Source organism: Marmota marmota, unplaced genomic scaffold (assembly GCF_001458135.2).
Source record: "Marmota marmota marmota unplaced genomic scaffold, marMar, whole genome shotgun sequence".
NCBI lineage: Eukaryota > Metazoa > Chordata > Mammalia > Rodentia > Sciuridae > Marmota > Marmota marmota.
In genome coordinates, this window is record NW_026000016.1 from 22,760,203 (window position 1) to 22,775,439 (window position 15,237).

The window sequence follows — 15,237 nt, forward strand, 5'->3', positions numbered from 1 at the left end:
AGGGCACGGGAGGAGGGCTCAGCAAGCCCACATGGAGTCATAAAGAAAGACCCAAGGTTTTAACCACCCTCCCACGACACCCCTCAATTCCAACTAACTAAGGACCCTGTGTTTTCTATGAGGCCACCCAGGCAGGGGCATGGGACAGCCTCTAAGGCCTCATGTTGTTTGCCTTTCCCTTTGTTGCCACCTGAGGGTCTGCATATGGGCCAGGGGGTAGGCCCTGAGGGACATCTGGGGGCTAGGCCTGGGGTTCCCTCAGCTACACTTATTTTATGCCCCCCCCCCCACTTCCCCCTGCTTGAGTTAAAAACCAGGCCAACTCCCTGTTCCCAGCCTCAGAGACTCCTACTCCCAGCTCAGCCAGGCTCACCTCTCATGCTTTTGGTTCATGCCCTGACCCAGGTTCTCCTTGTAGAAGCGCTGGGAGGAGACAATGGTCTTTGTCGTCCAGTAGAGCATGATGTTGGTCAGCAGATCATTCAGAGAGAACTTCCTGGGGAAGCAGAACATGAAGGTCCACTCTTGGTACCAAATGTAGTTGTATAAAAAGCAAAGCCCTGCTACATTCAGCTGTAGGCATGAGCCAAGCCCCCTGGCTTTCCCCCTCAGATGTCATTTCAAGGTAGGTAACATTATCCCCTGCCACAGGCAGGCTTGGTCCAGGGTCACCAGCTATTGTGAGGACCCTTGATGCAGAGTGCTAATGACAAGGAAGAGTGTGTGTCTAATCCATTGATTGCTCAATCACTCATGTGATGTAGGTAGTATTATTATCTGTTTTACTGCTAGGAGGAAAATCCAGACCCAAGGCAGGATACACATTCCACAGCCCGTGCCCCTGTCTTGCCTGTCTCAGCTCTCCCACAGTGGACTCTGCCAATTCCACTCTCCAGAAAGCCCAGTTCCAAGGATCCAGGGTTCTCTAGGGCAATGAATTTCTCACTTCCCAGAATCCTGAGGGACTTCTGTATTCATTGGGTGCTGTCTGGACTTGGAGCCCCTGGAGGCAGGAAGAGGCCGGACCTCTGAGTTTTCCTCAGGATCCAGCACACAGCTGACTAGAGGCGATGAACCAGGAGTCAAGAGACCCAGGTTCTGGACACGGCCATATTACCAGAGAGCCCCGGGACTGTGGTGAACTCTTGTTTATCCTGTAGGTTCTCCAGTTTTTCCTCTGACAAAAACAGGATTACCACTAAATGGAAAACATGTGGAAGCATCAGAAGTAAAACCACTCTACAAAATCCAGGTCCATCAATAAGACAGCCCATTCATCTAGAATGTTGGAACTCCCAAGTGAGTGCAGTGAGGATTCACTCATTGAGCACCAACTGTGTGCTAGGTGCTAAGGCTCCAAAGATGCATGGGGCTGGGTGCCTTTCCTGGAGGAGGGACAGTATGGCCTGGCAGGGAGACTGAGTCATAAGTCATTGACTATACTGTTCCGTGACAGAGGTAGGGGTAAGTTTGTGGTAGAAGTGGGGGAGGGCAATAGGGACAAGTTTTACCCAGGTGGAGGGAGAAGTCAGGGCAGGCTTCTCAGAGGTGACCTCTGCACTGAGCCTCAAGAGGAGAATAAAATGAGGAGAAGGTGTTCACTCAGATTAGCTTGGCAAGGGCAGCAGGCCGAATGCAGAGGGCAGTCGCAGGGGACTGCCTTTGGGGACTCCTGAATGCCTCCATCTGCTTCCTTGGCCCAACTGCCAGTGACCTCCTCCTGTCTAAGGTCTCATGTCACCCCAAGGTCCTTTCTCCACCTGCCCTCCCTCCATGCTCCTGTCCCCTTTCTCCTCTCATCCCTCCTCAATCCTGCACCCTGAAGCTGCCCCTCCTGCCCAGGCCTTGTGGGTAGGGGCCTGTCAACTAGGTTTTGTCCCCCAGGTCTATCTGTCCATCTCTTTCTCTCCCTCCCTCTTTACTTCCCCGCTCATTGGTAGCCAATAAGGCTTTCCCCCGCATCCTGCGGCCTGTGTTTTCTCTGTGGAGATCCCCCTGCCTCTACCCACTAACTCCACCACCAACACAGCGGAATAAACTCCTCGGGTCCAGCCCCACCTGCGCTCCAGATCTGCAGGTTCAGTTACCAAGTGAACATCTCGACCTGGACACCCTCTGGTAACTGCCTTTCAACCAAGTCCACAGCAAGAAAGAGCTCGGCATCTCTGCTGAGCCCTTCCCCTGAAAATGGCGTCTCCAGGCCTGGCATGGAGCCGGAAGCCTGGGTCCTCGTGGACTCTTCCCTGTCCCTGTTCCCTCCAAGCCCTGGCTGCCCTCATTCCTCCACTCCCACCCGTCTCCGTCCCTGCTCCTGTGGTTGTTCCCTGAATCACAGAACACTTCCTGGGCCTCCTGCCTGGCCCTCAGCTCCAGGGCAATGAGTCGATTCATTAGAAGCCAATTCACTCCAAAGGGACACTTGGCTGAGTTCACTTGTTTCCCTCAGCCATTTAGATCAGCTTATTATTGAGCTACATCTCAAGTCCTTTTATTTTCTTTTTTATTTTGAGATACTTTTTGAGATAATTTTAAGTTGCACAGCCTGGCCTTGAACTTTCAGTCCTCTGTCTCAGTCTTCCAAGTAGCTAGGATTACAGGCACGCACTGCCACACCCAGTGTGTGTGTGTGTGTGTGTGTGTCGCTGGGGATGGAACCCCAGGGTCTTACTCATGCTAGGCAAGTATTTATCACTGAGCTACTGCCTCAGCCTGAGTTAATTATATTTTCACTTTCTGAACTATATTTATTTTAAGGAATATTCAATTTACTTCTACCCTGCTCCTGACTATTGAAGCTAGAAGCTGGAAGGAGGAGAGGCTGAGGGCAAAAGAGAGGCATTCAGGAAGGCCTTCATATTAAACAGGAAAACATGAAGAATTTGTGTAACAAGGGGCTTCTTGGGTATAAAGAACATATTAAGACATTTTCATATTCAGGAATATGTTCTCCTTAGGCCTTAATACTTCCTCTCTAAAATCCTGATCTCTAGCAGCAACAGCATGGAGCAGGATTGGGGGAATGAACTTAGGGCTGGCTATTTAGGCTTCACTAGCTGCACTGAAATTATATGCACTTTTTTGTTGTTTTGTTTTTGGTACCAGGAACTGAATCCAGAGGCACTTAATCACGGAACCACATCCCTGGCCCTTTTTTATATTTTATGTAGAGACAGGGTTTCACTGCGTTGCTTAGGACCTCACTAAATTGCTGAGGCTGGCTTTGAACTCACAATCCTCCTGCCTCAGCCTCTGGAGCTGCTGGGATTATAGGCATGCACCACCGTGCCCAGCAGCATATGCAACTTTGTGGTGCCGGGGATTGAATTCAGGGCTTTGCATATGCGAGCTCTACCACTGAGCTACACCCACTGCCCCTATATGAATGTCTTTTAAAATATAATTTTGATGATAAAATAAAAACCAGTCAATGATAGTATAATTAAAACAAACATGTAAACTCTGTGAACTGGCTTTTGCCAAGTGTGCTGAGTGCTTCTGTCTCCCTTTGGTTCTGATCACAGCTTGAAAACTACCACAACCACCATTTCCTGTGTTAGTGTTTTTTTCTAGAACACAGATCTCATCCTGTCAGTCCCCTGCTCAGAGCTTTGGTGTTTCTGTTGCCAGGGCAGATGCTGCAGGAGCTGCCCAGGTCTGGTGGGGCCCCACACCTGCTACAGGCCAGGCCCCCCGCCACAGTGGTCCTGATGAAACTCCATCCACCCTTGGGTCCTGCAGAGTGTGAGGTGGGAAAAAGAGATCTCAGGGGGAGGGTTTGCTGAGGCTCCTGGAGGACCTGCTTAGAGGAATGAGCTCCAGGTCTGTCTAATGACTTGCCTGTGGACAAGTCACCCTTTCCAAGTGTACCTTGCATTTTATTGTTTTTCTCATTACCTGAATTTCATTCTTCCATCCAGTGAACTCCTATTCATTCTTCAAGTCCCAGATCAAATATATTTTAGCAGTCACTTCCTCTCTGTCCCCCTTAGACAAAGTGAACCCTCATTTTTCTGATTTCCCACAGTCCTTTGCATATTATCTTTAGAGCTCATTCATCTAACACCTATTTATTGAGCACCTACTATAGCCCAGCATTCTTGTAGGTGCTAGGACTAAGCATGGCAGAGATAGAGCCCCTGCCCCTCAAGGCAGATCCAGTCTCATTTCACTCTGTATTCCCCACCCTCAGTTCTGGGTCTGGTGCTATGTATGTCACTGAAGGAATAAAGAAAGGGTGGGCCCTGGAGAGTGAGTCAAAGCTGACCCTGAAGTTGTAGTCAGGCCAGGAGTGAGGAGTCACGCACTCTAAGGCTGTAGCCTCTAAGGCTCCAGGAGACAGGACGCTGCCCCCACCCCTAGTCCTCCTGCAGCCCCCAACCCGATCAGCTTCCACACAGCACACAGTGCCTGGTGCCAGGCTCCCAGGGCTATTCTTGACTATGAAGAAGTGTTCAGTGCCCTCAATTTCCTCATCCCAGGAGGAGGCTGTATGTCCTGCATCCTGTTCCTCACCACCCCACTGTGAGGCTTGGAGCCAGCAGCGAGATGCTTCCTCATCCCCCAAATGGGGACACATTGGTCACAGGGTTAGGATTTGTGGGGAAGCCAAAGAGAGCTGGAACTTGCTGGAACCCCACATGGAAAAACCGGAAATGAGGACCAATAGGGTGAGTGGAGTGAGGAAGGTGGCTGCTGGGACCAGGGCCCTGTCAGGGGGATAGAGGGGACCTCACCTCTCCAGGCCTCCATCTTCCAGGTCTCGGAATTCCGAATTGGTCCAGGTAGAAAACTTCTCTAGAATGTAGGCAGCCAGTCCCACCGGAGAGTCATTCAGAGCACAGCCTGGGTGGGAAGGAGTAAGGGAGGGACTCAGGCCTGGGTACCTGGGCACCAGGGCACTGGCTATCATGACTGAGCTATGGTGCTGGCCCCACAGAGTGCTATGCATGCCACATCCTTAACCCTGGGCAGCTTCATGGGATAGATTGGGGTCCTACTTCCCATGATCTCACGTGGATTTGTTTGGAATATGTGTACCTTTCTTCAAACTTAAGGGTCTATATGTGGGTTTGGTGATACCCAAGTGAGAACTATCTTGTAGTGCTGGGGATCAAGCTAGGGTCTTGTGCCTGCTAGATGAATACTACTCCCTAGCCCAGGACACTGTTTTTAAAGAGATAAATTTGGGGGGTTTTGTTTTCTGTTTTTTGAGGATCCATATGCCCTGATATTGAAAAACAAGAAACAACCTAAAATTTTAATCCAAAATAGGATAATCAGTTACAAATAAATATCAATACACCCATTAGCTAAAATCCTGTGCGGTAATTAAAAATAACTGAGGGTCTGGGCACGGTGGCACACAACTGTAATCCCAGTGGCTCGGGAGGCTGAGGCAGGATTGTGAGTTCAAAGCCAGCCTCAGCAACTTAGCAAGGCCCTAAGCAACTCAGTGAGACCCTGTCTCTAAATAAAATACAAAAAAGGGCTGGGGATGTGGCTCAGCAGTTGAGTGCCCCTGGGTTCAATTTTCAGTACTCCCCCTCAGCCCCCCAAAAAATGTTAAAAAAAAGCTGAGGGCACCAGGAGTGGAACTCACACTGGTAGAGTATGTTCTTGGCATGTGCAAGGCCCTGGGTTTGCTCTTCAGCACCAAAAAAATGTCTGGGATAATACCATAAATAACCTCACAAACACCATATTGAACAAAAGAAGCCAGACTCCCGTGAGACATGTTCTATGGTTCCATTCTTAGGAAGAGTGAGAACAGGCAAAGCCAAACTATCAAGAATGTGATTGAAAGTCAGGAGGGAGGCCATCCTTGGTGGGGACAGTGCCTGCAAGAGATCACCACCGGTGTCTGGTCATGTGGGGCATATGAGTGTAGTGGCTTGTGAACATTCATCAACTGAAATGTTAGCAAAGCTCTTCTGAAGGAAAGGGGGAGGGAGGAAGAGTGCTTACAGGTGATTGATTGTCTTCTGTCTTATGTTTTTTTGTGATCTTCAAAATTAAAAAAAGATTTTTGTAATTGTAGATGGACAACATGCCTTTATTTATTTGTTTTTAAGGTGGTGCTAAGGATTGAACCTAGTACCTCACATGTGCTAGGCAAGCCCTGCCATTACGGAACAGTGAGAATGATGCAAATCGTTTTTGTTCATAGAAAAGCAAGTAAATTTTGTCCGGTGGACATTTAATTATCACTCCGAACCCAGGGCCTTGTGTGTGAGAGGCAAGCGATCTACCGACTGAGCTATCTCCCCAGCCCCTATTGTTGTTTTAACATTTTACTAGTTCCTTTAGAAACTGAGTTAAATACAATTTTGGACACATGTTCATTTTACATTTGCATGAGAATCATAATTTTTTTGCTTTTCAGAAAAGTATCCCGTAACAGGGCCCTAGTGGCAGAAATGGTTGCTGGGTCCACCCCTCACTATTAGGGTGAATTTTCCCCCAGAGTGTGGGCCCCCTATACCCTTTTCCAATAGCTCTAGAGCTGCCAAGGCCCCTCTGCTTCTTATGACAGGACTTAGCCTCAGGGGCAGGGGGTGGGGGGCTTTAAAGCTACTAACCAACATTGAGTGAACCACACAGAGTTTGGATTATCTTGGGAATCTGATGATGATACATAAACGTTTCAGTTCTATGGGGAAATCCAGGTTAAAGGTCTAAAGAGTTCTGAGAAGGGCTGAGGTCATGACTCGGTGCCAGACTGTTTGCCTAGCATGCCTGAGGCCCTGGGTCCCATCCCTAGCACTGCAAACAAACAAAACACCCAACCCATCCCCCAAACAACAATAACAAAACTAGCTCTTAGTTCCTTATAAGGGGTTTTCATCCTGGGGGTAGTGAGGTCCCCCTGCCCCGGTGTGCTCACCCACGGTGTCTGGCTTGGTGGCCTGGATGTGTAGGTAGCCGCTCTCCCTCATGATGTTATAGAAAACCTTGTCCTTCCAAGGAAACAGCAACTCCACATCTCTCTCAGTGAAGCCCAAAAATCCTGCGAAACGCTTTCCCAACAAAAGGGTCAGGTTGGAGAGATTTCTTGCAACAAAAGCCATGTTCAAGTGCAGGCCTTTCACGTGTCTGAGGGCAGAGAAATGGGCTCAGGTGAGGCTGGGCTAGTATAAAAAAGGCAGAGAGAAGAGATGGAGGAGGAAGAGACAGCTACAGGGCTGATGTGCCAGGCTCCTTCAGCACCTGCCCCTCTGGGGTGTCCACAAGTGTTGGAGCAGAGGGGTTGGGGAAGAAAATAGTTCCTAGAGAGTTCTGTTCAGGGCTCCTCCAGAGCGTGGTCCCCAAGAAAGGTCTAATCCCCCACTTTTACCTCCTCTCACTGGCAGTCTCTGCCTGGATACCTGGCCCAGAGTCACCAACTTTGTGTTACACCAAATGGGAGGGTCCAGGTCAACATGCCCATATGCCCTGCAGAATGATTACAGAACCTGTCTTCTCTCCCGTGGGCCGACAAGCATCCCTGCCTGGGTGGCCCCTGGCAAGAGGGAACCCCAAGGCTCAGACACTATGCCCAGGCAGGAACTGGTATGAACCACCCTCCAGTCCAGATGCCTGCCCTGAACAAAGATCCTTTTAGAGGCTGTGCACATGCTCACGCACCTGAATGAGAGCTCACCTGGGCACCAGCTGAGCCATGTTGGTGCAGATCAGGGACCCCCAGTCCCCACCTTGAATATAGAATTTCTGGAAGCCCAGCCGCAGCATCAGCTTATAAAAGATCCTTGCACAGGCCACCGTGTTGAAGCCTGGTTGTGAAGGGGAAAAAGAATAGTCTCAGGGAGGTCACTCCTTGGGTTTGTGAAGTTCCTCAGGCTCACCTCCCCCCAGGTTGAGGTGAGAGTCACTCACAGGGGGCAAGGAGGAGTCCTCTAGTTCCAGAAGACAGTGTGCCCTATGCCTACTTCTGTGCAGGGGCAGTATGGGCACAAGGGGCTTGGGACAGCCCCTGTGAGATGTCTCTGGGTCCACCCTGCAGAGGCTTGGTCAGTCTTCTGGACTGGAACAATCTAGGGCCTAGATGTGGACCCGCTCCTGAGGAGAGCTCACAGAACCCAAGAGTCCAAGCCCTGAGCAGCACTGAACAGTGCTGACCACTGTTCTACCCAGCCTATGGCCCACCACGTTCTCAGATTCAGATCCTAAGACCTGCTGGCCCTTTAGCGTAAGAAAATGCATCTTGGACTCCTCTTTTCCCAGCCTCTCTGGTCTCCGGCCCACCTCATCCTCCTGGAAGGCGAGCATTCCATGGCCCCCAGCAGCAACCCCTCCCACCCCGTACCCTTCTTGTAGGATGCCTCCGAGAAGCCGTAGCCAGGAATAGAAGGGCAGATGACTTCAAAAATATGCTCATCACTCAGGCCATGGCTCTTGGGGTCAGTCAGGAGTGGGATGATCTTATAAAACTCGTAGAAGGAGCCAGGCCAGCCGTGCACCATCAGCAAGGTCTTTGGAGTACGACCTGAAGGCAGCTGGGGGGGCTTCACGTGGATGAAGTGGATGTCCAGCCCTGGAGGACGAGGCACAATTATGAGGGAGGGGAGAAGATGGGGAGGCTGAAGTCCCGAGAGTACCCAGGCAGGCTCTGCACCCTCCAGGGCGCAGGCAGTGTGTGCTGCCACCTTTGCGCCCCCACATCACGTACTGTTCACGCACTGTTTCACACCATGGCCCAGCGACGCAGATGTCCTTGCTTAGACTTCACAGCCTGCCTGCTTGGGAGGGTAGAGCGGGTCTGTGTGTACCGCTGGGTTCCCAGGCCCCAGAACACTTCCCAGCTTATGGTGGGACTCCATAAATATTTGTTCACTTATTTAAAAATCAGGGGAGAGGGAGAAGATTTGTATTTATTTAACATAAAAAACAGTTCATTGCTAGTTGGTAAAAGTGAATTATCAAGTCATAGTCATTACATGATCCAATTTTTCCAAACAGTTATATGTATGCATGTATACTCATGAAGATGTTCCTCAGCTTGAGTTGAAAATTTCTTGGTGTGTGTGTGTGTGTGTGTGTGTGTGTGTGTGTGTTGATAATGGTACTAGGAATTGAACTCTTTTTATTTTTTTATTTGAGACAGGCCCCTGCTAAGTTGTTCAGGCTAACCTTGAAGTTGAGATTCTCCTGCCTCAGCCTTCTACTGAGTAGCTGGGATTATAGGCATGTACCACTTAGCTTAAGCTGAAATTTTTCTTAGTCTAAAATGCACTTAAGAATTGGGGATGTGGCTCAGTAGAGCAATTGTCTAGCACATGCAAGGCCCATTTATGTTCTATCCCCTACACCACAATGAATACATAAATACTAAATAAAATGCATTGAATATGCATGACCTACTAAACTCCTAGCTTAGTAACACAGTCCACAGTAGAGAATCAGTGGCTTCCTCTCATGATTGTGGGACAGGCTGGGAACTATGCCTGTATAGCATATCACTAGCCCGGGAAAAGATCCAAATTCAAAATATGGTTTCTACTGAATGTATATTGCTTTCACACCATTGTAAAAGTTAAAAATCTTAAGTGGAACCATCATAAGTCAGGGACAGTCTGTACTATGAATGTAGGGATTTAAGGGTCTGAGAATAAACTCCAAAAATGTACAAAGTCATTCTTCCTGAGCAGTAGAACCAAGGCTTTGATTTTCTTCATTGTGTTATATGTATTTCTAATTCTTCTACAATGAACACATACTATGTGCATAATTAGTACATATTACCAATGCATAATTACCATATGCATTGACATAAACATTTATTATTATTTTTGCCAATTATAAAACATAATTTTTTAATTTTAAAAAATTGTTATTGTTTCTAGGTGTGGTGGTATACACCTGTAATCCCAGTGGCTTGGGAAGCTGTGGCAGGAGGATCGTGAGTTCAAAGCCAGCCTCAGCAATTTAGCAAAGCCCTAAGCAACTCAGTGAGACTCTGAAAAAAAAAAAGGGATTTTTTTTTGTGGCTCAGTAGTTTTTTATTCCCCTGGCATAATAAAGAAAAAATTGTTATCGTTATTTTTCTGTGGTACAATTTATTTATATTTTTTTCTGGGGACAGAACCCAGGGCCTCGAGCATGCTAGGCAATCGCTCTACCACTAACACACACACACACACACACACACACACAGCCCATGACTTTTTATTTAAGTGGAGAATTTCTTTTTAAGTAGAATGCTGTGAACTTGGAAGGTGGTCCTAGCTAAGAATAGGTGAGTACATTACAATCCCCCCAGAGTCACCTTGAGTCTTTATGTTTCCAAGGAGAGCAGCCCTTTTCCTGGAGTGTGGCCCTATGCACCTGAGCATTCATAGCACACACTGCAGAGTGGCTGCCGTGCCAGGGACGCTCGCTACACCTTGAGGGTGGAGACAACAGCACGGTCTAGCTAATGACCTGATCTGTTAATTCATGATACAAACAATACATGGCCACTACAGAAAACTTAGAAAACACAGATAAACCAAATGGGGGAAAATCACATGTAATCCCAGTATCAGAAGAGAATATTGTGTTGTCATCCAGATTTTTCTTAAACTTTTTATTTTGGGATAGTTTTAGAATTATTGAAAAAATGCAGAACATAAAATGCCCCCATACCCAGATTACACCCCCCCCTTTTTTTTGGTACTGGGTGTTGAACCAGGGGTGCTTTACCACTGAGCCACATTCCCCAGCTTTTTTCGATTTTTGTTTTTTATTTTGAGACAGAGTCTTGCTAAGTTGCTTAGGGCCTCACTAAGTTGCTGAGGCTGACCTCAAACTTGTGATCCTCCTGCCTCAGTCTCCCAAGCTGTGGGATTCAGTCTTCCCTATTCTTGACATATTACATTAATATGGTAATTTATTTAACATGCCTTATAGTCAATAATACATTATTAATTGAAGTCCATACTTATTCAGATCTCCTTAGCATTTTAGTTTAGTTTGTTTGTTTGTTTGCAGTGCTGGGGATCAAACCCAAGGGCATTCTTACTACATTCCCAGCCCTTTTTATTTTATTATTATTTTTTTGAGACAGGGTCTCCCTAAGTTGCCAGGACTGGCCTCCAACTTGTGATCTTCCAGCCTCAGTCTTTCAAGTAGCAGGAATTACAGTAGGCATCTGAACATCCCAATTCAGATTTTCTTTGTTAATTTTTTTTTTTTATTTAATGATGGGAATGGAACCCAGAGCTCTACACACTATACATGCTAGGCAAGTGCTCCCCCTAACCCACAAAATTTTACTGTGGTAAGAACACAATATGAGATTACTGTCATAACAGATTTTGAAGTATATAACATAGTATTGGGGATTTTTTTGTGATCTTTTTTTTTTTTTTCTTTTTGTGGAAGGAAATGCTCTCTCTGGGTTTCCTGCAGGTCTCTGATACCCATGGGATGCTCTATGATAGGGTTGCCGGGTCAGAATCCAGGAGCTGAGCTGAGCTGTGCTCAGGAGGGGAGGGCTTGGGTGGAGGGCACTGTAGCCAGAGGGTTCCAGCCCACTGGATAGTGGGTAGGGTAAAGGAAAAGGGACAGGCTAGAAGTCTACAGAGCTGGATTGTGGCCCTTCATTTTTGTCTTGGACAATTCTTTCCTCCTCTCTGGACACGATGGAGTTGAGTTTCCCCAGGAGCAACTGATGCCCAGCAAACCCTCAGGTTGTCTGGGAATAGACAATGTTCTCCTGCCACAGGAGGCCCCACACATGGGTTGGATGTGAAAGTTCATCACAGAATTAGAAGGTAAGTGGCAAGAACAGCGCAGCCAGTGGGAATGTGGACAGAACACTGGAGTAGAGGTCACAGGTGAAGCTATGAACTGCCAGGAGCACAAGGGTCAGAGAGGACCCTGAAAAGGTCCAGCATCATGGAGAAGAACGCAGCAAACAGAGATTGACACAGGACCTTCCTGAACCAGCCCCAACCTGGGAAGCCCAGGGAAAGAGATGAGCTGAAGGTTTGCTGGGCCTGAGGACCAAAGCCATCAGCTGGTGCTATGGAGGTGGGGTAAGAAAAACTCAGTCCCAGGGGAAGGACTCCATCCTGCAAGGACCAGGCCAAAAATAGGCTGCCAGCCCTAGGAAGTGTGCCAGAACTGCACAGGGGTTAGTCACAGTGGGCCACTGTCCATGATGAACTCAATGCCAGGAATTGCCCTCTTCAGAGCCTTGTGCTCTGAGAGAGGTTTTGTCCTGTATATCCTTGGTGTCCTGGGAAACCCTGAGATGGTCTGGTGGGGTAAGCCTGCAGCCTCCAGAAAGGAAACAGAGGCCACAGTGATGGTGTTGCTTGTAATTCCAGCCACTGGGGCTCAGTGGAGCTGAGGCAGAGGATCAAGAGTTCTAGGCCAGACTCAGCAACGTAGACCTCAGCAAGTTAGCAAGACGCTGTCTCAAAATAAAAAGTAAAAAGGACTGGGAACGTAGCTCAGTGGTAAAGAGTCCCTTGGTTCAATCTCCAGGAGCAAACACACAAAAAAACACCTAGAAGGGAAACAGCCTCCTGCCTGTAAGTCTTTGCTCTTCCCTTCTCCTTGGACCACCTTCCCCACATACAAGGCAAGCTTCTATTCATCTTGGCGGAGGGAGCCCTCTCTCTGGGAAGTCTTCCTCACACTTGAAGGAAGTGTGGGCTCTCAAAGGTCCTGAAGCCTCCTCTCTCCTGGAGTCCCTCGTCATGTGCTGTAATTGCCCCTGAGGAGCCCATGAGCCACAAAGACAGGGACCCTGTCCTCAGTGACTGTGTGTCCCCAGCCCCAGCAGAGTGGGATCTGGAAGTTTCCCATCAGTATCTGCTATAGGGGAATTGAAGAGCTGAGGGTAACTGAGGGATCCAAGTCAAACTCCAGGAGGCAGAAGGCCAAGATTCGGCACCAAAGTTTTAAATGATGATCCTTGGAAATTGTATATGACAACCTGTGTATGATTGGCCTTGGCCCTCTTGCTAGGCTCATGACAGAAGACACCAGAATCCTCCAAAGGGCACAGCAGCACTCAATGAGGAGTCCAAATTTGACCAAAAAATAGTAATAATAATAATAATAATTCCAGGACTGGGGTTGTGGCTCAGTGATAGAGCACTTGCCTAGCAAGTGTGAGGCCCTGGGTTCAATCCTCAGCACCACATATGAATAAACAAATAAAGTGAAAAATCTATTGGCAACTGAAAAAATTAAAATAATAATAATAATAAAGCTAGGCATGTGCCTATAGTCCCAGCTACTCAGGAGGTTGAGGCAGCAGAATTGTTTGATCTCACTGTGGGCAACATAGCGAGACTCCATCTCAAAATAGAAATCAGAAAGAAGGCAAAAATCATTCTAGAATTTTGTTATGTGCTGCTGGCTTAGCTCCAGGAAGGGTTCCAGGTCCAGGATCCACTAGGATTCTACTTAGCTCTTCCCTTTCCTGTTCTTCCTCAGACCCAGTCTCCTCATATCAGAGGACAACAGCAGGCGTCTCTGGGCCAGGGTTTCCACCCATCCCATCCTGTCATCTTTACATCCACTCTGTGAAGTGGGAACCATCATTTCCCCATCATATAACAAAGCCTTTGAGGCTCAGAGGCTCAGACACCAGCCCTAGCTTGAGTTCTCTGGATCTGGGGGCAGCATTCCCACCACCAGGGTGCGCTCTGCCACCTACATTGTGAGTTTCCAACGGTTTTGAGGGGTATAGAGGAGAATATTCAGAGATTATTTTGATTTTTTAAAATTATTCTTCAATTTATTAAACTTACAAGTTTATAAAACTATTTTTTCAGTAAGCATTTGAGTTATGCTTATGAATTTTGTGCCACATATTTATGAGCAAATGTGAAGTTAGTTACTTTCCAGAGAACTTTGATTAATAGTTCATTATATTTCTAAACTTGCTTAATGATGCTCCTCCTTTAAATATTGTATAATTTCAAATTTTTTTTGGTGGGAGAGGCAGGTACTTGGGATTAAACCCCAGGCCTTACATATGCTAGGCGAGTGCTCTATCACTGAACTACATCACCAACCTTTTTTATTTAATTTGAGACAAGGTCTCACTATGTTGCTCAGTCTGGCCTCAAATTTGTGATGTTCCTGCCCTTAGCCTTGTGATTAAGGGGGATTACAGGCATGTGCCATCATGCCTAGCTTCAATGTTCTTTTCAAAAACTTTAGTTATGCCAGGAGGCTGAGGCAGGAGGATTGAGAGTTCAAAGCCAGCCTCAGCAATGGTGAGGCGCTAAGCAACTCAGTGAGACCCTGTCTCTAAATAAAATACAAAGATGAGGCCGGTGATGTGGCTTAGTGATTGAGTGCCCCTGAGTTCAATCCCTGGTACCCACCCCCCCACCAAAAAAATGGTGACAATGATAAATTTCATGTTATGCATATCTTACCACAATTAAAAGTTAAAAAATGTTTTAAGTTAACAAAATGTCTCTAATTTCTTAAATGTTTCTATATTTGATTTTAAGACTTTCTTCAGTTAAAAAATTCTTTTCCACCAGGAAACTATTACTCATCCCACATGATCCAGGGGTCACATTCCCAAGAAAAATTTGGAAGTGATCTTTTCTTTCTGGAGAATTTGTATGACAATCTGTGACACAATTGGGACATGAGGTCTAGCGTTGCAAACAGACAGGAAAATTTTTCAAAGAACTGACCATCTGAGCATCTTTGAACAGTTGTAATATCAGGGGGTACCAAACTTTAAGAAGGGGCTGAGCTGACTAAGGCCATACCCAGGTCCCAGTCATCCTCTCCCTCCTTCTCAGGGATTGCAAATAGTCAGACTGGACTTTGAATCTCAATCTCTCTCTCTCTCTCTCTCTCTCTCTCTTCCCAATGATACTTAACCACTGAGCCACATCCCCAGCCCTTTTTAAATATTTTATTTAGAGACAAGGTCACACTGAGTTGCTTAGGGCCTTGCTAAATTGCTGAGGCTGGCTTTGAACTCTTGATCCTCTTGCCTCAGATTCCTGAGCTGCTGAGATTACAGATGTGTACCACCATGCCCAGCTGGATTCTGCATTTCTTTGGTTTTTATGTTATTTATATGTTTTTCCTGTTTACCTCTGAAGATCAACGGTTCATTGAGAACTGGCGATATTTTTGCACTCTGGTAAGATCACAGTGACTTATAATTGGATTCAAGGTCCCCCCAGCTTTATTTGACTTTGAATCAACTCATGAAAGATGGCTGCTCCTTGTGACATACATCCCTTTGAGCTGGTGTTCTGGAAACAT

At 47.1% G+C, this 15,237-nt stretch overlaps 1 protein-coding gene across 2 annotated transcripts in view; it reads right to left on the reverse strand.

The window, feature by feature from the left end:
- Ephx1 (epoxide hydrolase 1) overlaps positions 1-15,237 on the reverse strand; it is a 35,654-nt gene that overhangs the window by 451 nt on the left and 19,966 nt on the right. For both annotated transcript variants that reach the window (XM_015483593.2, XM_015483592.2), the window contains exons 4-8: positions 8,303-8,530; positions 7,640-7,769; positions 6,884-7,092; positions 4,734-4,842; positions 374-496 (exon numbers count right to left, since the gene is read on the reverse strand). In XM_015483593.2, coding sequence (XP_015339079.1) covers positions 374-496; positions 4,734-4,842; positions 6,884-7,092; positions 7,640-7,769; positions 8,303-8,530 — 799 coding nt within the window. The remainder of the gene's footprint in view (positions 1-373; positions 497-4,733; positions 4,843-6,883; positions 7,093-7,639; positions 7,770-8,302; positions 8,531-15,237) is intronic.